Genomic DNA, 24,711 nt, shown 5'->3' with positions numbered 1-24,711 from the left:
AAAGTCTTTTTGCTTGATTGACATTGTTGTCAGCATATCAAATTCAATTGTGGCCTCTTGCTAATCCCTCTTTAGCTGTATTTGGCCCCCTTAAACAACTATGGAGTCTACAGAGGTCAGACTGTGGTGAATGGGCCTCTTGGGAATAGACCAGCAGTTGGCCAATAGTGCCAGTGGGTGTCTGCTACTGGCTGTGTGTCCTCAAACATCAGACCTACACCTTGGTTTTCTGTCTTTCTCCCTGCGTCAGCCTAGTTAGAGTCTTTGTTGTGTTTATTTCAATAGGTTATTAAGCATGATCACTGGACCGCCCAGCTCTTTAATTAAAGGTCCCCCCTGTTATATGGAATCTCATTCATGACAACTGCCTCCCAGCTCCTTGAATTATTTCATTGAGCAGGACTTTTTTTCCCTGAGAGGAAGTGGATGAGAGGGAGGCACTGATGAAGCTCAGTAATGCAGCAGCAGGGTGTTTGTGATTGTCCTTTTATACTAAGAGTTGAAAGGGGGCTTCAACAGAACTACACACGACTCAAGTCCGTCAGTGAAAAGCAGTTGTGCTCAAACTGGTGTGAAAGTGTCAACATTTCAAATTCCTCTGTCATTCCGTTTGAGAATTGTGTGATTGTTGAACAGTAAAATGTTTTCCAACATTATTCATGTTTGATCCAAGAGGGAGAATGAGCATTAAGCACTGAGACACTTTAACTAAGTCTTTGCTGAAAGACTGAACACCTGTTTGAAAACCGCAGATTTACTTCTCAGAAAGTGAAGGCAATATGTGCTGGGTGTATTCCCGGTGGAAGTTTTTCTTTGGCAGGATTGAACTTGAAGTAAACTAAAAATATGGCTGGGACTTTTGTGTTAGCGGTTTATTATGAAAACTGCAGCCTTTTCTAATGAACAAAATCCTAAACAGTAGCAGCTTAAAAAAAGCTTGAATAAGTTCTGTTTAACAAACCGTACTGCACATCGTAGAATTGTTAACAAACTCTAAAAGCTTTGCGTTAGTGGCTTCAAGGACATGACATTACTGATTCTCGGTTGTACTTTGCATAGTTTTATAGCGCCCCGGGAGAACGATCAAAAATTCATGTTGTGCTCTTTTTGTGACTGAAATTTCAGCCAGGGAAGCAGAGAATAGGACAAACGGCGACTTTCTAATTGGGCCCACATGTTACTTCTGTTTGGTCGTGACACACACTTGCAAATGTGCACGCACACACAAATACACACAATTGAGGAATGTTTCCAGGAGGTTTGAATGCCAGGGATTCCCTTCGTGCTGGCCTGCTGTCAGGGTTGCAGCTGGAGGTGGATGCGTAGCTGTATGCAAGGAGACCCTGAAGACAACATGGCAACTGCTTAGGAACAAACTATTAGTCGTCATTGTACGCTCAAACCATGTGATGTGATGTGATATACAGTACAGTGACACATTAAGGAATTGTCATTGGAGAGCAGCCGCAAAAATAGAGTCGCACAAGGAAGATTCATGATCTAGTGCTTGCATAAATCCTGCTTATGGATGATGTTTTTTGCATGTTTTAGGCACTTTTTTAGTTTTTTATGAGTTAGTATTTCTTTCTATCTTTTATATCCACTATGTCCCAATTATTTTTTGTTTCTAAGAATTTTCAGCCAAATGCTTTATGATAGTTTCCCGCAGGGTTGCTTTAGAGGGGAAAGGGCATTACTCCTGGATTATTAAGTGTGATCTGCGTGACAGAACAGGGATGAGGAGTGCGGACAGACATTACAAAGTGTATGTGAGCATGTTGGGGCGATTCACACAGTTAAACACATCAGGTTCATCCACAGTCCAGCTCGTCTCCAACTGTTGCCCGCCTTACACCGCCAGTGTTCCATATCCTGCCCAAGAACGCACATACCATACTTTAAGGAGTGCATTTATCCTTCTGGTTCAATATACAGTCATGCCTGAATTTTTGACTGACAGTAACTTCTAGTTCTTTAGTGTGTGAGTGCAGTGTTTGTTTCTTTTCTTATTGAACCAAATATGGGGCCACTTCCTTAAGGGTGCTTCATACTTTCCACATCTGAAGCTTAGCTTTGGGCTGCTTGATGTAAATGTTGCCATCTGCCCATGTCCGCCATTGTCCGTGCTGAGTCTTCTGTGGATGTCCACGTGCAGGCCAAAATTTGTGATCGTGTAAACTCTATGCATAGTAGAATGCAGAATGTGAATGCTCCAGTCACAAAATCTTTTGTCCTACACTCCAGTGGACAGCAGCGCATATAGATGCAGCAGCCTGTATCTCCTCAAATCCTTGCTACTTTTTTGCTATATTTTTCTATTTTTTTCAACTCCATGGCCCCTTCTGCTGAAGCACAACTGTTGATTATTCTTCTTCTTCAAATTTGGTTATTGTAAAATTGGTCTTAAAAGTCTTAAAGTCTTAAATCTACCTTATCTTAAGCTGTAGTAACCCTTTTAAAGGAATACAAAGACAGTCAAATGGCGCTGAGCTCCTAGCGACCAGCTGGAATGGAGTACGGATTGGTGAAATGCGCACGCACGGGACCCCAGACTGATGCAGAGCCTTAATTGTAGCCTGAATGGAGCTGCTTGGGACCACGAGTGATACAAGTCCGTAGCTGTTCACAGAATGCAGAAAGTATGTCCGAGGCGTAATGAGAAAGGTATCTCATCTAGATTAATTGATTAAATCTAAAGAGCTGTATTGATTTCTTTTAGTTTGTTCCAAGCATTTTGTTCCTTTACTGTGTAGTCTCAACTGACCTGCAGAGGCCTTTTTAGGTTGATTTTCTACTTTGGAGCCACATTAATAATGTTTTGAATAATTTAAATCACTTTCTTACTGTAGACCAGAGTGTTATTTTAATTTTTTTCCCCTGCTTGAGTGTAAGCCTCCTCCCAAAATTCTTTTGTCATTTCCCAACATTATCGTCTTCAGCTCTGATGCAAGATGGACCATCTTCTTAATCCGCCTTTCTCATAACAGAGCCCCAGTTAGTCAGTCAACCGGTCATCAGGCAACACAGCCTATCCCCATCATCTGACTTCCAGCAATAAACAACCTCATACAAGACGTACCCTTTTGTACTACGTTTCTTATCCCTCTCTCTTCCTTATCTCATCATCTGGGAAAGCGATCCTGGCAACCATCTCCCCCACCAAGCCTGTAACCTGACGGACAGATAAAATCTGGGGCCCGGGGAGTTGTCAATCCTCAGTTGATGTGTGAACGACTGTGCTACCTCGTAAAGTGCACACGCATGACTGAGGTTGTATGGGTCTCATTTTATTACATTCACCCCTCTGTCTGTGAAGCGTTTGTTCGGGAAAAAGGGGGCTGCTGATTGAAGAGAAAACAAGGTTATAGGAAAGAGGAAGGGGCGAAGGTATTGCCCTCCAATGTTTTTGGCGGTTTCATCATGTTGCATGTGGATATTTTGACATCTCAAACTCTTTCATTGCTGTTGCTTTCCCAAAACATTCACCTCCTCTGAGTGTATAAGGTTTGAGATTAGGGTTGCAAAATTCTGGGAATATTCAAGATGGAAACTTTCTCTGGAAATTAAGAGGAATGTGTGGCAATTAACAAGAAATAATGGAAATAAAATGGGGATTATTTGCTCAGGCTTTAAAGGCCATGTCATATGCAAAACAAACTTGTTACCATATCATAAGCAGACATAAACAATTTAGTTAACTTGAACCTTAATTAAATCAAATGACTAATTTAAGATTGCACTCTCTTCCAAAATAATTTTCCCCTCAGGCTTCCATATTCTCTCTGTGGGCTGCCGATGTCAGACTATAATTATCTATAATTAATTAAATAATTTCACCATTAAAAGGAATGATTTTTATATTTTAGTTGTCTTTCCAACATCTCTTAACTTAACTTTCCTAGGAAAATTTACAGCAATTTAACAACCCTTTAAAATCCAATTTAAGGCTTCCCCTGATGTCTAATAAGAAGGTCATGTTTTCGATGCAGTTTGTCGGGTTGTTTGCAGGATTACAGAAAAACTACTGTATCAGTTTCCATGAAACTTGTTGGAATGGTGTAGCATGGGCCAAGAAGGAACCCGTTCAGTTTTGGAGCAGATCCGAACCACGGGGAGGATACAGAAATTATTTAGAATTAACATTGCGACATAAGGCATTTGGCCTTGGTACAGGTATGCGCTCTTTGATTGTTCTTCTAGTTCCCTCTGGAGTAAAAGGTGCAACTTTAATTAGGTTTAGCTGCAGTTAATTTTTATTACCACCTCTGTTGATTTCCGTTGCCTGAATGGTTGAGGTTTTTACAGTTTGATTAACAAATTTATAGTGCTACATACGTATTAGAGCCAAGTTTTCCATTCCCCGTCAAGCTCTGTATCTTGCTCCTGACAGGTGAGGGTGTGCAGTCTTCGCCCTGTGCTCAGGGTTGGCTCCACACTGGTGGGCTCCAATCTCTCTGTTCTGTCCCCCTGACAGCCAGCAGTGCCATGTTTTGGAAAGAGCCCTTACGATAAATAGCATTCCAGGTTTTGTGTGCTACGTGAAAGGTTATGCTGTCTTTATTGGCTTGACAGACGCCTATAGTCTTCTGTAAACACAATAGAGATGTCTGTGTGAGGCAGCAGGTGGACCAATTTGTCATCCAGCCTATGGCCATCACTCTTTCTCATTCTCTCTCACACGTCCACATTTAAATCCGCTCGTGTAAACACTTACTGTACAATGCAGTAGCCCCCAGGTTATCCCGGGGAACCCTTTTTATATACCTAGCGTTTGCGTCTTTTTTTTCCAGGAAGAGACTTTTTGATTTATGAACAGCTTGGTTTATGTGGATTTAAACACAACTGTGCATCAAACAGAGTTTTATTTGACCCTTGCCAGTTCTCACTGAAACCATATGCCTCCAGCTGGCATTTGTATCACATTGTTAGACTTATCCAAACACAGTTGAGTGTATGTGTCTGTGACTTTGTAGCCAGCCATAGAGGAATCCTTGCCTGGCTGTTAGTAGCAGCCCCTGAGGAGTATGTTTATACTCCTCTGATGACCTCATGACCCAAAGGTCATGATGCTCACTAGCAGTGGGTCACAGACACATTTGGACACGCTCTGTCTGGCAGAGTTGGTGTGGGTATGTGAGAGGTGGGTTAAACATGTTTGTGTGTAGTCAAGTAGTTCCGCAAATAATTGTGGAGGTTAAAGGCTCAAGAGATCACTATATCACTTTTATATCACTTGTTTCTTGTATCAGTTTCTATATCTCTCCTCCTTTTATAAACTTTTTTTAATCACTGCAGCCTTCCCTATACACTTAGATTAGTTAGGGATGAGTTTTGTGCAGCATCCCATCCTTGGACATCCTCCAAGCCATGCCAACAGGGTCAAAGGTTTCACTTTGTTTAAACTACACAACTTGGAGCTCTCCAATTATTTTCCACTCTCCTGTGAAATTCAGAGTTTGCAAAAATACTTACAACCCTTGTAACTATCTGAATAATCTTCTTGCTCCAAGGGCTTGTGCGGGTAACTTCATCCTTTTTTTCTTATTGCCATAATATAGGAAAGTTAAATGCAACAGGGTTTTCTGGCCAGCCTTGATCAAAACATCTGATGCCATGATTTATTTTCTATTTTTGAACACTGAAGTTTCAGACGTAGTTTGTGTATCAGCCGGGCAGATAATCACCTGTGATATTCAGCATTTTTACTGTTATCGCAATTGAAAAATGTGCTTCTTTGGCTCTGATGCGGCTGCCTTTCTGTGTCTGCAGTCACCACTCTGTGGCCTCGCTCAAAGCCCCGTCCACAGCACTATCTGATGGTTACGTGCCAGGTGTTATACCCTCTCACAATCTTTTTTTTCTTTTTTCTTAGGATAATGTTAGTCCTCTTTTGCACCATTTAAATAAACATATGCTGAAAGGCATTTATAAAAAGTTTTTTGCCTATTTGCCTATGAGCAAATAGGACAAAATGTCATTGTTTGAAAATTGTTTGAAAAGTCATCATTTCTTCTAAGTGGTACAGGTTCTGTAATTTGTTAAAGGATTTCATGAAAGCTTCAGACACGCCTGTCAGACCGATCTACGTCTCGCTGTTTGCTAACCCCTAACCTTATGTCCATGAGAATGGCTGAGGCTCACTGTATCTCTATCTGATTCTGATTTATGACAGTGGAGGATGGTGTTGATGACCAAGTATGTTTTGAGGGATAGATATTTTATGAGGACATCATGGCAGTTGTGTGAGGATAAATTAAACTCTCTGTCTGTTCACAGCACTGTGCGCACATGGGACCTGAACTCGGAGAAGCAGCACAAATCTGTGTTTAAACCACGTTCCAACCAGGGGAAGAAGGTCATCCCCACATGCTGCACATACAGCCGTGATGGGAAGCTCATCGCAGCCGGCTGTCAGGATGGCACCATCCAGATCTGGGACAGAAACCTCAGCGTGAGTCTTAGAACACACACACATACTAACCACCTCAATGTGCAGTAGGTTGTAAACATTAGATGTTTGTTTTGTTAAGGCCTACAGAGTCATGAGACTCAGGTCGCCTGGTCAGAGGCCAGGGAGGTCAGAGTTCAACAATTCACCAACACTGACCTGAATTTAAAATGTCTGGCTTTGAAATACATTTGTCCAAACAGGAAGTAGTTGAGAAAATGATTATAGCATGCCTGACCTGTATTGACAGTGTTATCACACTAATGCCTAGTTAAAAATATAGGATTTACAAAGTTGTCAGAATTCTGTATCTTTCACACTACTCAACTTGCTGTCTTGTAAGCAATCTTGAAGTCTTGTGTTTTTTTTCACTACATGACCAAGCGGTGACAGGGGGTTACTTATTACAAGATGTTTCCCAGAGGGAATTCCCCTCATTTGATGAGCAGGTCGAACTAAAACGTGGGGTCAGGGACAGTGCTTACTACAAAATATCAAAGTCAGACTGCCACAAAATAGTGTTCTCAATACATTTTTAGGCTCATAACTTTCTGAAACATTTCACGCAATGGTCCACCTTCCACATTCTCATCCCCTCTCTCTATAGTGTTCTCTCTCTCCCTCTCAACCACAAACACACAAACCTTTGAATGCTCCTTGTTTGCTTGCAACCTCTGTCTTGTGCTCTCAATGGCTGCAGCCAGGCCCTCAGAAAAGGCGCTCCGCCTTGCTATTAATTTCTCGCAGTGGGAGTTTGTGGATTTGCTCCCCAAAAAGCATTTTCCCGATAGACCCACCAATGTAAAAGACCTCCATAGGCCCACCAACTGTAAAACATTTGACAGGACACCTCAAAATTGAAAACAAGAAAAGTTACGACTCTTTCTATTATGAATTACTGTGGTTTATGTTGGCAAAACTTTCCCCATGTTAAGAAAAACGATTCAACATCTGTGATGTCATCACAATGTAAATTCTCGTAGGTTGGGTCTGCAGGAAATCTGCAAATTCAGTGAGCCGCATACTATGGAGGTAAGCACATAAACTAGAAACTTAGGTTAGCGAGCAGTTGGCGTGAATAGGCGCCATCTTGGCATTCGGTTTGTGGTTATTATTATACATCAATGGCTATAGCTTGCTGACATAGTTCTTAACAGGGCCAGATATTTAGCATGCTCGATATCTGGTTCTGGGATACATCAATGAGCATCTCGGCTTGCGTCTTTGATCAGTTCTCATGTAGCACTTGAGAACTGAGTCAATGCCGATTTGCCTCTGATCTTGGGCTTTTGTCGGGGAGCTCCAAAAACTGTCAGCGAGCTTTAAAGTCAGGGCTTAAGTTGTGTTGTGTGAACTAGGCAAAACCAGGTACATGGCAGTGAGACTGGGCCAGAGTTGCTCTCATTTCAGTGAAACTCACAAGAAACAAGAGTCTATAGCCATGCTAACACTGTTCAATGGTATAATAGATACAGTGGTGCTTTGAGCTTAATGCTAACATGATGTTTAGCAGCTATAATGTTCCTCATATCCACTGTCTCTGTTAACGATCCCTAATTAGCACTTTTATAGCTCAGCCTGGTAGAAATACAGTTAGTTGTGCTGGTATTTCATCCTAAACCAAAGTTTTGGACAAATTTATACTTTGATCTGATGATGGCACTACATGTTAAAGGATCATCATAGTGATCTAACAGTTGTTGAGGTATTTCACTCTGGACCAAAGTTGTCGATTGGATGTCACACTGACATTGTCTTCCCTAGAGCAACGCTGCTAGCATTGCTCAAAATAGCTGATTATGTAACTGAATTAACTGACGTATGATGATTGAGTTGAGTAACAGGAAACTTACTGGGAGGCCCAATCACAATTTCCCTCTGTACATTTTCCAGGATTAGTTAATTAGGTAATTAAGGGATCAAAGTGTTCATACCATTCTTCAGGATTCACATTGTTGAAGTAATAGTTGATCTTGGCTCCTAAGTAGCATTGCTCACACTTATTTGGCTGTTTTTCACTTGAGTTATTTGACAAATCGTCACTGTGGATAAAAATGACTTCCATTCGAGGCTGGAGAATACATCTCCTCCATCTTTCATCGAGATCTTCTGGGCCTCTCGACTGTTTTATGACCCATAGTTACACCTTAACCCATGCCTGCCTGTCTACTCATGAGTCTCTCCTCTTAAAGGCTGTCACAGTGACGCTCTGTTTACTTCATGTGCAGCAAAATGAGCATGTTTTGAAGCTGACTGCTCACACGCTCATTCACGTACAGAATTCACCTCCATAACCCAGATGTAAAGAAGAGAAAAAGAGGTGGGAGAAGGTACATTCCTGTGGAATAGGGGGGGTTAGGGGACCAACAGTATTCATAATTCAGCATTTTCACAGACGGCATAATACAGGCATCATTCCAGTTTGGTATTATTTTACAATATGGCTTTTGCAAACATGGTTTCACAAGTTTCTTTTTCCATGGTGTAAGAAATATTTTGTGGATACACACCTGGGAGCCCTAAAACACTATAAACCTGCATTTTAAGGCAGAAAATAAAATTGATGGAGGGCTGCATACAGATGTTGCTAAATACTTTCTAAGACAACCAGTATGTGGACACCACGAGTTTTGTGTAGTTGGTTCATCTATGAGAGGTTGTTGGTAATGAGAGGTTGTTTTTCTGCCTCCAACGTTTTGGCACATTTTTGTTTAATGTCTTTTTTGTTCCAACGCCATATGTTGACAAGGGTGAATGCTTCTGTTATTTCATATGAGAATAGTGACTGTGACAATTAAGCTGCAGTTAGTGAGTTGGAACAGCTTGATTGGACAGAGCGGCTTATCCAGATTAGTCAAATGAGAAGTAGGCTACATGATAATTACTCCAACAGTCAACTTTGTAATCACAGGACACAAAAAAATGTATTTAGATGGTGGATTCCTATCGTATGAATTGTTTTGCTTCCACGTAACTATGTTGTCCACTCACCCATCATCCCACCGTTCAGCAGGCCTTGAGTTATTGGGTTAAAGCTCTCCAAATTTATTACTCCTCTTCCTCCAAACTAAATATTTACCCAGCGTCCCATAGCAGCTTACAATAGTCATGTCTGTTGCCTGACCACTGGAGCCTGTCCTGTCTGAATGGCTCAAGAATTTAGTTGGTGCCCTCTGCCCTAATCAGCAACCTGTGCTGCTGACTTGAATTCAGCCACAAGCCTAAAAAGGAGTTGACCTCCCAATGCTTTTATTACTTCCCTCCCCCACTTAAACAAGGCCTATCTCCTGTTGTATCGCCACTATTACTCATGGCCGGAATATGCAGGCAGATCAATCACAATCAATCATGTACATGACCTTGATCTAGAGCTGAGCTCGAAGAGAAGCTATTGAGGATGACACATCGTGCTCTTGAACCCTGACATGAGTTGATTGATCCTATGATGGGGGTCAAGGAGGTCTCTTTTAGTGGACTGCCACAGAGAGTGATTGCATGCTCGGACCAGAGGGGTCGGTGCCAGGATTACAAGACTGCATTTAAATGGTTGCCAGGTAATGTGCGCTCTGTGAAAGTTTGTGCGTTGAGGGTGCAGGCCGTTTCGTTCGAAAACATTACCACAGAAACCTGGGGAATGTTATGATGTCATTGGTGGACTTGGATGTTTCCAGACTTCAAAGTGGGACCCCAGAAGAGGTGGTTTTGATGAAATACTCTGTTGGGGAGTGTTATCATAAGTCGATGTGGTAAACTTTCTCTTGTTTTCTGCTTTTGCTGGCTTTGTCACCGCAATCGATCGTTAATCATGATAAACCAAAAATCCCCAAGAAGTTTTAAATTGGTCCAGAGATTTCGAAGTGTGGGAAGTCTTGTATTCATTTTGGTCCTTTGTGAGTCTTGCCTTCAGCTCATTTTGTTCTTCATAAAATGATTCAAGATTCCAGGCTCATTTTACTTCAGTCAACGCCTTGTCTTTATCAAAGCAACAACCTCCAGGGCTGAAAACAGAGGTCAAAAAGGGAAGTTCCAGAAACTGTACTTCCTTTAAAGGCCACTTGAGGCTGGCTCCAAGAGTGAGTCAATCTCCATAGACCCCTATGTTAACACGACAAATTTTACAACAGAAAAAAAAACATGTTAACAGCCTTGTACAAAAAAATGGTTTTGATTGCTATAGCCAGATTTGACATTCACGGGAGCTATGCAGGGGTAAATCTCAAAATAACTCACCTGTTTACATTTTATTAAGGCTTAAAGTTACGCATAATCACAGCTACACAGTACAGCTACCTTGTGGGGCAAGCTGTCTGCGAGGCATTACTGCACTCTATGAATTCGATCCACCACTTGTTCCTCCACAGCCTCACCCTCTCATTCAAATTTGTTCACTTCTGGAGTCAAAAATCTGAGATGATGGAAGCCAAAATGCCAAATTTGAGGCTTCAAAACAGGAGTATAAAAACCATCGATGAAATCACTCTGGCTACTTTGATTATTTTTATACATTCTTTGTGTTAAACGCAGTTTATTGACACCTGCATAAATTGACCACCACCACTGGCAAGCACATCATTTGTAGTTACTGGCCTAATAAGACCCTCAACACACTAATGTGTCTCTGCACAGCATCACTGTAAACGTGTAACTCTGTGGGTCATCAAAGATGGAGCTGTGGAAGATTATAAACAGAGAATAACAGAAGATCTTATTTAAGTCCGATGAAAATGTTTAGAAAACTGTCCAGGATCTGATAACTGGCTGGAGTACATGCACGACTCTAATTATGAATATGTCATGGAAGCGTTTGAAATGCAATAAAACTGGTCCACCAGGCTAAAGATAGCGCGATTGTAAACATTTACACCGGATCTCGGTCCTCCATAGTGATTTATGTCTTACATTGCTACACAGCCCAATCATCCCACCTTTAACCTACATGTGAGGACAAAAAGTCACAAAAATGACCTTCAAGACTTGCTTTTAATGAAGTTAATGCTTTTGTCACCCATGTAAACCCAGAACAAAGACCATCAAAGAGTCAACACGAACACAGTCCTACTTTTTGCAGTTTGTAGTTTAGCCGTAAGGGAATACAGTCACTTCAGTGGAACACACTCTCGGATTATGTGGACACTCGCTCTACTGTGATCTGCTAACACACACACGCGGCTTCGCCATCACCACTTGTTGATTTCCATGAAAGATCAGAGCAGCTGCTCCGGACTGCAGTTTGGCCACTTGATCCGCAGAAAGTAACAGAGGTCAGAGTGAGATGTTACAACTGACTGCACAGTGGGCATCATTAAGCCTTTCAGGTGTGCGGTTATAAAAGTATGGAGGTTGGGGAAAGGCAGCACCGGCTTGCAGTATTTTTATAACGATGCCCAGATAGTGTGGTTAGTAACAGTTGGCTGTGTGGTAGATTGTTATCATAGTCTTCTGCGGATGAAACCTAATGCTGTGTTCCTGCAGCTATTTATCAACTCCTGCTGCTGAATGGGTGTAGATGTGAATTAGGGCTCAGTGTGTATGTGCATGCACATGCATATGCATTATGCATGCATGTATTCACAATCTTGTACATTTTAACAGACTTGCTCCCAAACCTTTCTGCACATAGGATTTCAGAGCTTTAGCAGAGCAGCTTCATGTAATAATTGTAAGGTTCAATTCTGCAAAACATCTTTTACTCTGATGGTAAAAAGTGTTGTCACTTAAAGATTGATGCGAATTTCACCTTGTGGAAGAAGCTACCAAATTCAGCAAGAAACCTGTACTTGTGTAGTTTTTAAATGTGATGTTTTTAATGTGTTTAAATATATCTTGTTGTATTTAGTGTTCCTTCTTTCTACCTCACTGTTCTAATCTTGGTTTCATCCACGAGTGTTGCAAACTATCTGCTCTTGACGCTATGACATCGGACAGCTGTTTTCAGTTTGTCTGTGTACTTTACCTCTATCAAATAAACCATAGATAAATCACTGGTATACATGCATATCTGAGTGGAAATAGGCTCACAATCCTGCTGCGTGTTTAGGCCAATGAGAAGGGCACAGTTTACAGAGGAAGTCACAAGGTGCGAGAGAAGTTTCAAACTGTGTACGAGAATCCGGTTTCACAAGCCGGCTGTGTAGATTATCACAGGAAGCGAACACCGTGGCATCTTCCAATGCCAGCCAACATCAGGATAGTAAATAAACACTCAAGCTTTCACAACAGCAGTAAATGATCCAGAAATAGCTGTAGGGGTATATGTTTGCATAAGCAGCTAGAATAACCGCAAGCTACCTATTGAACAGACCACTTCTACTGACTGGGATTATTCATCAAGATTAAAATATGAAATAATCCTTATTATTTTTCTGCCTTGAATTTATTGCCCACTTATCACCGTTGTCTGTTTTTCTTTTCATAATTTACTTCAGAGTTGAATGATGGTACCCCTTTTCTTATTTCACCTTTGTCCTTTAAGACCAGAGCATGTTTTTAAATGTATAAATGCAGAAAACATTTCTTTTCAGTGCAAACAAAGCCGGCACTGAAAACAGTGTAACATAACAATACACAAAAAATGAGTTAAAACGCAGCATGTGTTAACAGCAGATGGTGTTCATCTAGGAGAGAAAGACGTCAGATGAAAAGAGAGAAAAAAACAAACTTTGTGCAATGATTCATCACGGGTCGAACAAGAGCTCATAGCTTTCTTACTAGTTGACCTTAGGAAACCTGTGGCTATGGGGAAAAACATGCTCTTGGGTGATGTTTTAGAAAAACTAATGTATCTTTGCAATTCTCTCTGGAGTAATGTGAACCAGATTTCAGCACCATCTCCTCGCAGTATATTAATGCAATATATTTCAACCCTGCACCTCTGAGATGACACTGTTATAGAGTGACTGAGTGATGGAGCTGCGCCATTGTTCAGAGTGACTGTTTACCTAAGTGCTGTTGTATCCCCATTGGCCATTGCTCTTTCGAATTAAACAGGCACTGACCTTATTTAAGTCGATGGTGTTGACAGGCTGGCAGAGCTGTGGACACCGACAGTTCTATATTGCTGTATTCCTCATTTTCTGTAACCAGTGTAGCATGATTGTGTGGTGAAATCAGCAAGCTAAATAGCTAACTAGCAAGCCAATACATGAGTAATATTAACAACTTAATGCTTCATTCAGAGCCGGTCCCTTCTGCTGTGTGACTGTGTCTAAGTGTACAGCTCTATATTCAAACATATATTTACATGAATTTTTGGGCTGGACCGTAACAACCATTTCATAAACAGTCCAGCCATATACTGTTTTGACCTAGCCTTGTTTTCCTAGAAACCCGCCTCTCCACTAGATCTACTTTTATGGTGCATCATTGAGCTTCATGCAACAGCTAAGATAATTACAGTAAAATGGTTCATCAGCCTACCCTTCTGTTCATAGTCCGCTGAACTAACCCAACCTATTTGTGCTACCGTGCTCTGATGCACTCGCAGTTATATGAATAGAACTTTGTCAGTTTGAAAATGCTCTCATTATCCATGTGCACATGGCACAGCTGTGACAGTGTTCATTGTGATTGTGTAAAAATGGAGCTCTAGATATCTTTGTTTAAGGCTGATCACGTAGAGTAGTCAGTTTTCAAAGCTCAGTTGGTCACCCTCAAGGTAAAGTATTGTGTTTGACTGGGTTTAAGCCTTACACATTATGCTTCAGCTGCTGTTTAGTAGGCCTGAGATAGCCTGTGGCCTCCCTGTTCCCCACCCGCTGTAAGATTAGAGAAAGTACTTTTTATATTAAATTGAACTCTTGACTTTTATTTTTAACCAAGTCAATTTTTAAAGGCAGTGAATAAAAGAATAGGAAGATAATCTAGGATAAGAAATGAAGAGAATGGATTTAAGTCCGAGGTAATATATGAGTAAAATGATGATGGGAAGCAGAAAATTATCCCTGGAGAGACTACAGAGGCTAAATGGCCATGGCCTGAAAAAGTGGAGTCCGTGCTATCTACAGTTCAAGGTAACAGTGTTATCTGTCTCGTGCAAGTTAATAACTTCCCTTCATTTACTTTGGAAGTGAAGTATGGCCTTTTTTCTTTCTTGTATCGTAAGGACACATCACTCATTCACCTCACGCTCTGCTCTCTCCCGCTCTTTCTTCGCCAGTGTTCCTCTATCTTATCTGTCTTCCACACTCTGTGCTCACTTCAAATTCCTTATCCACCTCTCCGAGTCAAAAGCCTGTATTGCTGCAATTCTCTTTTCACTGATTTATTTGCATTCCGTTTAGAATTAATGAAAATGTAGCTGTATAAACCAAGGTTATGTTTGTTTGAGTGTTAGCAAGCCTACTTCCCAGACTATTGCGTCACCACTGTCTTTTAATGATCGATCTCTGTAATCTGGCTGTACCCGGGTAAAACTAAGGTAGTGGGAGGTAAATATGGGGGTGGGGGGGGGTGGGGGGGGGGATCGTGATTAAAATTGGTAAAAACACTAAATAAAGCAATTTCATATTACAAATCAGTGTTTCTCACAGGCTTTTCGCCTCTTCGCAGAGATATCATTAGCCCAGCACCTGCTGTGTACCCACCTTTTTCTCTGATACAGACATCAGGAGGGTTTACCAGGAGCGGGATCATCCACAGAGGTCGCCTCCTCTCCAAAACAAACAGACACAATGATTGAAGCCTGTGAAAATACTGAATAAAGCAGGTTCACACACAAAATCAGTGTTTCTCCTATGGTGTTTGGTTTGTCGGATGCAGGCCACTTACCTAGCACCTCTTAATGTGTGCACAATTTTTTTCTCTGATAACTTAAGATCCAGACATTTAGGAGGTTTTTACCAGGAGCCAAATCATCAGCAGAGGTCTTGTTCATTCCAAAACAAACGGACCTGGTAAAAACACAGAGTTAAGCAGTTTCGTGTTATTTATTTATTTTTTCCTGATACTGCCCTTCGCAGAGAGGCTGCTAACTACGTAGCTGACACGCAAACATAAAATGGTCCTATCTTGTTGTGGTGCAACTCATTCTAAGTTAACAAAAACCCAACTTACTTTCATACAGTTTCACACAAAAAAAAATCTATTTTTTATATTATATTCCAATTCTGCCAATATATCCCCCTAAATCCTACACAGTGAAGTCTGCACCTTAAAAAGTTGACAATAAAAATAATAATTACTAGTAGTTGCATTCCTAATTTATAAACTGTAGAATCAAACAAATCAAAACTTTAAAATGCTACAACTTTTGACTTCAACACAGACCATTTTATACACTTGAGGTTAGCAAGTGTAACATGAATTTGCATTTTTTTACTGGTTATCTCCTTTTTTACTTCTGTTCATTGTCCACATTTTAGGCGGCTGTGTACTTTGTGAGAGCTTTTCTTCTCGCTGTTCCTTTGTATGTATGTGTGAGAAAGATAGAGAGAATTATGTCTGTGTGTGTGCGGGGCGGGGGTTGAGCTGGGTTATTTCCAGCCTGGAGCTGCAGACCTTGGCACACACACTCTCTGCACTACAGTAGTACACCACTTGTTCAGAGTGAGGGCTGAGGAAGTACATCGCACGGCTGGCCATCTTGAAAACAGCTGCTTCCACGAGATGTTAAAATGCTTCTGTTTGCAGAGGGGAACATTGCTGCAGTGGCTGGGATTAATTAGGAATATTTTGGATGACTTTTAAATATGGTCTGATGTAATTCTGAATTGTTTCCAAACCTCCACCTAAAATACCACCAATGCTTCTTCTGAAATGGTTCAAAAGTGCTCATTACCTGCTTTTATCCTATGAACTACAAAGATGAGATTACACTCCCTCTTGCTTTTGTAGTCAGTCTGTTCTCACCTCCATACAATGACCTCGACTGAAATGTCACTTAGCCTACTTGGTTTTCAGTGATGCATGCTGATCATCACTGCCAAGTTGAGTAAGATGGCATTCTCATATACAGCAACATGCCAAGGAAATAGTTACAAGGGCAGAATTATCCACATGATTTGACTGATGAAGACCATGGTGGAAATGTTGCCTGGGGGGCTGCAATACTAAGTGAGCAAACTACCTCTCTTTTTCCACTGTAAGCTGATATGTCATGTGTTATATGTGCAACGTCTCTCTTTTAGTATTACATGTACTCGTATTTATGACTTCAGTTCATTGTAAATGTATTTTCTTTGTTTTTCATTAATCACTTTTTTTAATGGCTGTATAAATTGTAAGAAAATAATGAACAATGCCTATGACACTGTCCTGAAGCTCTTGTTTTGTAAGACCAACAGCTCCAAACCCAGAGATTTTCAGTTTAGCATCACATAAAACAAAGAAAAGCAGCAAATCATTTTGACATTGATTGTCAAAATAGTTGCAGGTTAATTTTATTTCAGCTTCGGTTAAATAGTAGTTGTGTTACAAATGCCTTTGGCTTTCAAACACAATCCAACCCCAAGCCCAGATAACCCTGATGACATGATTAAGGTTATCATCAGATAACCCTGTATTTTCCCAGACTTAACAAAGCTCCTTTAAAGCCACAAAAGATATACAGCTATGGAAGGCTCAGTTCCCCTTGAACTGATTTAGGGAGAAAAGTGTGTTTATTAATTTATTTCTTCGCTCACTTTTATTGTCGTCTTCTGTGCCTCAGGCACATGTGTTGTTGAGAGGCCAAAATGTATATTTTGTGATTAAACATTGTGGTTGTTAATATTTTAATGTAATGCTTTAAATGTTACCGGTCAACACTTGTGACATAACACTTGTTTAAAGGGACAGTTCACCCCAGAGGAAAAAATACATTTTTTCATGTTTTTTTCAAGGAAAAATACATTTTTTCCTCTTACCTGTAGTGCTGTTTATCAGTCTAGATTATTTTGGTGGGAGTTGCTGAGTTTCGGAGTTTTCTGAGCTATCAGCAATTAGATGGCACTTGGCTTGTGGTGCTGAGAGCACAAAAAATGAATGGTAAATTCAACAGCGTTGTCTCTTTTCATCTGCGTGGTGATATGGTTGGCAGGTGTAGTTCAGTAGAAGCAAAACAGTTCCTACATGAAACCACTTGAATTATAAGTGCAAATTATCTTGAGTAAACAGGTCTTAATTTCTGGAAAGAGACCTTGTTTTTTAAGTTAAAAAAGAAATACATTTTTGGCCTTTGAGCACCACAAGCAGAGTGCCATCCAGTTCCATTATATTTGAGAGAAGGCATCTCTGCGGACGATGTCTCCAACACTCAGCAAAATAAGGAAAAAGGAAAAATATTTATTTTTTAGGGGAACTGTCCCTTTAATGGCAAGAAGAAAGAATCAAAAGGGTGATGATAGCCCAGTGCTGCAGTTAAAAGGGTGTCTGATGTGCGTCATAAGCTGGCTAACTGTACTCTGGTACTGGTTGGAATATTATAATGCTTTTACAGGTAGGAGCAAAGGAAAAATCAAAATCTGTCAAACAGGCACCTAAACTTGCCAAGGTAAATCTCTGTGGTCTATAGTGTAGCTTAAGAGTGCGGTGGGTACAGTGTGTAAAGTTGCTGGTATTGCATAAGTTGTAGAAAGCTTCAAAGTTGAATAGTGTTCATGGAGGAAATGAAAACCGTGTGTTGTTTTGAAGACACAGAGAATGAAAAGGTCTTTTTGTTACCGCAGTGACAAAGTGAAATGTCTGCTACTGAAGCAAAGCGTTTGCAGTTTCATACTGAAATATATCAGGAAATTGTAAGAGCTCTTTTTAATATTGATGAGGAGTAGTGACCAAGGCAGCATGTTTATGGAAAAGGCAGAGAGCGCCAGGACTGCACTATTTATTCCTTTTGGTCTGTAAGTAATGATCAATTACATCTTGTCTAGGTTTTCTCTGTCTCTCTAATGCCCTTTGAGGCTTGTCTGTGGTTCATACCAAGTGTATATAAATAAATTCGCCTCTGTATTTGCTCAAGTATTTTTACTTTTGTCACTTGCACATTACTAATATTAGACACAAAGAGGAAGGGCTTGCTGCTGTTATGACCTGTACTAGAATTTTAGTTTCATACATAAAGCAAGCTCATGTGTTTAATAATGACAGGGCATTTAGTCTTGGTCACAGGTCAATACCTGGTCATCGCTGTTCACATCTCACTCTGCTGCTCCAGCTGTGTTACACATCACTGCTAATGTATAAACTATAGGAAATGCATTGTTTTTATGCCTCTGTGTCAGCGATAGCCATGGCCGGAGGTATAATGTTTTCACGTTGTCCATCCGTCAGTCCCCTTCTTGTGGTCAAAAATTCTCAGGAACAGCTGGAGAGAAATATTTGGACTCAAGGATGGACTGATAAGAATTTGTCCAAAATTCAAGAATATATGCGCTAATTATGACAGAATTTCACACAAATGTCTAATAGAATGAAATGATTAGGTGATGACATTTTATATCCAAAATAGCAAAGTTCCACTTCACTGTGACATCATAATGTTTGGAAAAAAACATTATTCTACATGAAAACTCAGCAACAAAAGGGGAGACATTTGGTTGAATACTAAAATGGCGTCATTAATCTTAGATTAAACCTTGTATAGATCTTCTGTGCTGAATATGAAGAATATGTGGCATTTTGCAGCAACATTCATTTTCATTTCAAGCATTGTCAACTGTCATGGCTGCATGACTCAGGACAGACATGGAAGTGAAGTGTAACTGCAACCTGACCGGTTTGTGGAGGCGAACAACAGCCCCGAGGTAATTCTAGTCCTTTTTTCTTCCCAGGTCCATACAAAGTTCCACTGTCGGCAAGCACACATTCCAGGATCAGACACCTCCTGCCTCTCCTTTTCCTATGATGGCATGACTCTCGCTTCACGTGGAGGTAAAAAAAAAAAAAAGACCCTGATCTTACAGCATCATCCAAATCCTGCAGCCAGCAGTTGTACACATTGAGGTTGCATTCATCAGCAGCTCAGCACAGAGGGAAGAATTCACTTCACTCTTCCTGTGCAAAAATAAGGGATGCCACCACCGGCAAAACACAAAAGAGAAACAAGAGATCTATATACAGAAACACTTGAGTTCCTCCTTGGTATGTGATCTTGTCAGGAAGTTTCCAACACAAAGACAAACAGGAATAACTCTTTCTAAGAGTCCTTCACTCAGCTTAAAGTAAATGAAAGGTAATTCTCACAGCCTTGTTGTATAGTTAAGAAAAGTCAAAGTAAATAACTTCCAAGACAGCTTTACTGTGGGGACTTTATGTTTAGTAAATTTCACAATTTACAGTTTACCTGTTGTCTCCATCTTTTTTTTTAAGGCGATGACACTCTGAAGATGTGGGATATTCGCAACTTCAAGAATCCTGTAAATGTAGCCACTGGACTGACCAACTACTTCACAATGTGAGAAGTTTTACCCGTCGTCTTAATCACAATTTGTATTATTACCTTAAATAACATGTATGATATGAACTTAGAATAATGTGTCTGTGTAATTTTCCAAATTAGGACCGACTGCTGTTTTAGCCCCGATGACAAGCTTCTTGTAACAGGGACCTCAGTGAAGAAAGAGGAGGGAAATGGGAAGCTGGTTTTCTTCGACCGAGCTTCCTTTCAGAGGGTCTATGAAATAGAAGTCACCAATGCAGTAAGTTCTGACTCAGTCTCCACAACCACAACTGCTTTCACTGCAAGATGTTTTTCAACTGGCTGATATGTTGGACGCAAACCAAGATGACCCCAAATAATGCGCAGTGGAAAAGAAACGTAATGAATCCACAATGAAACATAATCAAACCAATATGCATGTCATTCCTCCTCCACATAAGTAAAAAAATGCAGCCTTAAAATGCTTTTATTTGGTTATAGCTCCCTGAAAACACAACAACAGCAGCCAAAGGCCCCATTATGACAACCAAACAGATTTGACTGGTCTGATATGGAGATTTATTTAACTTCCTATTTAACTCAACACAGGATTATTAACACGGATTATAATCTAAGACTATTATTTAATTTGGTCGTATTTATTTCAGGATTCCCACACAGTATAGGAAAGTATGGAATTTGACTTAAGCGATTTCCAGGCTGATCTAGGGTAGCCAGTAGGTATCTTGACCAAGACTTCCTCTTCTGTGTGCTGGTCTTTTCAGTGAATCTTTATAAATAGATATCTGCATTATAAATGCAGATACACTTTTTTAAATAGTCAATGTAAAGCTAATTCTGTGTTAATGCTGCAAGCAACATTTTTTTCATTTTATTTATCAAGGGACAGTGTGCACTGACATTAATCATTTATAGATAGAAAAATGAGAAGACACAAAACAGACGCAAGATCCACAACAAAATACCAAGACACAAAAAGATATGATTGGTTGACACTGAGAACGTCAGCTCAACTTCAGCTTCTTGCGCATCACGCCCATCAGCAGCAGCAAGTGTCAGGTATCAGTTTGTAGCTTCCTGTCAAAGGCTTCCATTTAAACAGGGTTCCAGCAGTTTCTTAAAAAGTCTTAAAAGGCATAGAATTCATTGATCTAAAAGTAAGGACTTAATTGGTATTAAAATGCAAGATTTTTCTGAGTCGTTTTTCTGATGCTGCATTGTAAAATCTCTCAATATTAAAGAATGTCCCTTGAACTGACATCACCAAAAAGTCATGCTTAATTTGACAGTAAATGCTGGGAACCAGTTTTCCTTATCTTAGGTAACAGTTATAGCTTTATGATTTTTCCCCTCAGTTTTGGCTACTGTAAAATTGGTCTTAAATTCCATTCACAGTGGCTTTAAAAAAACCCTTGAAAAGTCTTAAATCCCATTTTCTTTAAGCTATAGGAACCTTGTAAAATGACTTAAGCGTTCGGCCTCTCCACATGGAATTAATCTGCCCCTCAAACCTGATTGGTCAACACTACGTAGACTACAAATGGAAACCAAAACACTTCTGATACCAGAATCTTGTCCGCCACCTACAGATTGTGCGTACATATGCAGATATCCATTTATACACAAAAGGTCTTTAGATTTGTGTGAGCTGCAGTACCTAACCATAATCCTCTGGTGGTTATTTGGCAACATTGTAGCATACATAGTCCAAATGTATCATACATGTACATGTTGATACAGTTGAATTTTAAAACCATATATTTACATAATAAGCGTCTAGCTATTTGTCCTCAGAGGTCAAACATGGTTTACCAAGCAGGCTGGAAATCTGAGTCTGAAGGAGTAGATAATTGTAAATGGAAAATGTTTAGGAACCCTGTTGTTATATTCTAACAGCATCCTTATAGTATTGTACACCACAGGAATTTATAGAGACAGATCCAGAATTGCATAGTTAGCAGCCTCTGTTATGTATGATTATGGAGTAATAATCCTAGAAACTACCAAATCTTCCACAGTAATGTCATTTCAATTAATATCACTTCATGCAGAAAGAGAAATTGGTTTAGCTTCTTTTTTTTTTGTAAATCAAATACCAAATGGTGCAGTCCCGTGGCAGTGAGTAAACATTTTCCTTTTAAATCACTCTGTCTGAAGCCAGTCGTATCTCAGCACCATAGAAAAATATGTATTTTCTTCATCTTCACCCTGGATGAAAGACCGACGTTAGCTGTGTTTTGAAGAAAATGCAGAGGTAGATGAGAATGAGTTATGAGAGGGAGTGAAGGCAAAGGAGGAGGAAAGTTTTTTAAAAAATGGTTAGACGCAAGCTAGGAGAGAGAAGAGTAATGTGACCTTTCCTTACTGCAAGTCATTCCCACAAACCTTTGGCAGGACAGCTATTGATGCTTTTATATGCCTTTGAGTTACTTTTGAAATTAAATTATCTACGGTAACAATCGGCATGTTCCATTCACATGCACTGCACTGTCAAACACGTTAGCCTGCTATGTACTTTATACTAATCCTGCTTTCTCAGAAATCCATTTGGTGAGGGCAACTCGCCATAGGTGCTGAAATGAAGGGCAGAGGTGCTGTCTTCAGTAGAAATCCTTTTTTTTGTTGCTTCCTGCTCCTCCTCCTCTGTCTCTCCTTTTCAACAGATTTAGCACTATGTGTCTGTAGTCATAACAGTGAGGTCTGACAGAGGCTAATGGCTTCTAACTTGGTCTCCCTGACTAAGGCATGACACATGGGCCACTGAGTGAACGTGTTTGCGAGAGGGAGAAAGAGACAAAAGCTGGGTTTGTGTGTCCGTGCATCCCCCTGTCCTGCCAGCCAGCTGCTGTTAGCTCGCAAACCTTGGCACAGCATTGACACTAAGTGCACACCCCGCTGCACAGTTGCACCGACTGAGGGGAGAGGAGAGCGGTCTGTGTTTTGGTTGACCCAATTTATCTGAGATTTTATCTTTACATTTTTTTTTTTTTTTTAAATGTTTTTATCTGTCATTTCCTTATCGAAATATGACACTTTGGTGTTATTTAAACTGTCAGTTTATATAAAAGAATTACAGATGAATTCAAAGTTAAATGTGAGCTTGTCTCAATAAAGCACGATGCTGCGTGAAAATAGAATTGACTGACTTTTGTGTTTACTTTGATGACTAAAAGCGCCAAGAATAGCATCTTTAGCATCAATGTACTCACTGTCAGTGTCCGTCATTCAGGAGGAACAACAACAATCTCTGTCTCACAGTAATGTTGCACTGTTGTCTGTGCAAGTGTTTCTCAAAACTGAAAGCACGTTAAGATACCCTTTTGTGTAGATGATGTTACATCTAGTGCTGTCACAATAACAAGGTTATCGACTTATTGTATGATATATGGACATGGCCTTGATGATTTTGTTGATCCTAATATTACCTGCTTTGTTTACTTGTGTTTTTACATAAAAAAATGTCATCAACATTTTAGTCAACATGATGCCAGAATAAGCGGCAGGGTTTTCCCTACCCTTGAGCTGGGTGCATCAATTCTTTTTTTTTTTTTTTTTATTCTGCACCTGGTTTTGTTTTTGTTGGCCAAACTTTGTATCATATCCAGACAGAATAATTCTAGGCTATTCTTATAAAGATACTGTGATTTAATATATATTTTCTTTAATATATTAGCAGGTGTTATTTATAGTGATTTCTTAAATATGTTTAATGATTGTTTCATATTCCAATCCAAATATCTGAATATACTTATGAATTAAAATAATATTGTTAATTATAATTATTTCTGGAACAATGAACGTAGTTGTCGTGACAGGCATAGTTCTACTATACTTGTCACGCACACCTGTTATCTGGATAGCTAGAGGTCCCACAGTGTTAGAAGATGCCATTTCACAAACCTGACAGCTCAATCGTGTTTTACAATTAAAATACACTTAACTTGTATATGTTAATAGATTAATGGTCCGCACAATGTAATTCTTAAATTAATGGATGTCTGTCATTTGGACCAAACATTGTTCAGCATCATATATATTTTAGGTCTTCCTGCCGGGTCTACGTAAACTTTTATAAACAGAATCAGCTGTAACATTTGCACCCACTTCAGCGGGGTTAAGATATCACTATAGGCAGCATCAAAGAAAGAGCCCAGACACTTAGGGTCAAAGAGTCTGTTTAGAACTTAACAACCCTCCTCCTTTGCATCCATCCATGGACGTTTGTCTTCTCTTTCACTTTACTGAAGAGGGTAAACATTTGGAAGTGATTTTTCCATTGGCCTTTCACTCGCTCCACCATCCACCATTGTGCGAAACCCTGAAAGCCTCAGCTCACTTTCACTGGAAGGACAGCAAAACCTCTTCCTGTCTGCACACCCTTTGTGCTGCACAGAAATCCAGCAGATTTCCCACAAAATCCAACGCAGTTCCACAAAAAACAATGCAGTCTAGAGACTGAGAGACTGGTACAGGCTGCCAATCGCCTTGGCAGTGATTTTCTTTGTGTTAATTGTAACCTCTCAACATTTATATGGTATGGATTAAAGTACTTTAATAATGCTATGTTCCTCCAAAAGGAACTGCAGCCAATTTAGTCTAAAAAAATATCCTTTGAAGCCATTCACATATTTTAGCAGTGCCATATAACGTCTTTTAATTGCTTTTGTGAACATTAAAGCTTCTGTTAGTGCATGAACATGTTGGATTGGGTGGCCCCTATGGATGGTGCAGGAGCTCAAAAAAATGCATGCTTTGTTGGAAAATTGTGCTATTCCTGCTCTTTAGAAATATTTCTAAAATTTGATGGAAAGAAAGTCTAATTAGCCCTTTAAATGCAGTAATAATCATGTGTTGATAACTGAGATCAATTACTGTAATATCGCAAAATTGCAGAGACATTTTAGTTTATTTT

The 24,711-nt window shown here is 40.0% G+C and overlaps 1 protein-coding gene across 2 annotated transcripts in view; it reads left to right on the top strand.

Annotated features, from left to right (window-relative positions):
- LOC121960299 (WD repeat-containing protein 70) overlaps positions 1 to 24,711 on the top strand; it is a 53,872-nt gene that overhangs the window by 11,676 nt on the left and 17,485 nt on the right. For both annotated transcript variants that reach the window (XM_042509961.1, XM_042509960.1), the window contains exons 10-13: positions 6,277 to 6,451; positions 19,192 to 19,291; positions 19,730 to 19,814; positions 19,920 to 20,058. In XM_042509961.1, the coding sequence (XP_042365895.1) occupies positions 6,277 to 6,451; positions 19,192 to 19,291; positions 19,730 to 19,814; positions 19,920 to 20,058 (499 nt within the window). The remainder of the gene's footprint in view (positions 1 to 6,276; positions 6,452 to 19,191; positions 19,292 to 19,729; positions 19,815 to 19,919; positions 20,059 to 24,711) is intronic.

Source organism: Plectropomus leopardus, chromosome 20 (assembly GCF_008729295.1).
Source record: "Plectropomus leopardus isolate mb chromosome 20, YSFRI_Pleo_2.0, whole genome shotgun sequence".
Classification (NCBI taxonomy): domain Eukaryota; kingdom Metazoa; phylum Chordata; class Actinopteri; order Perciformes; family Serranidae; genus Plectropomus; species Plectropomus leopardus.
The sequence above is the reverse complement of the archived record's forward strand: the minus strand, read 5'-3'. Positions and strand labels throughout refer to the sequence as shown.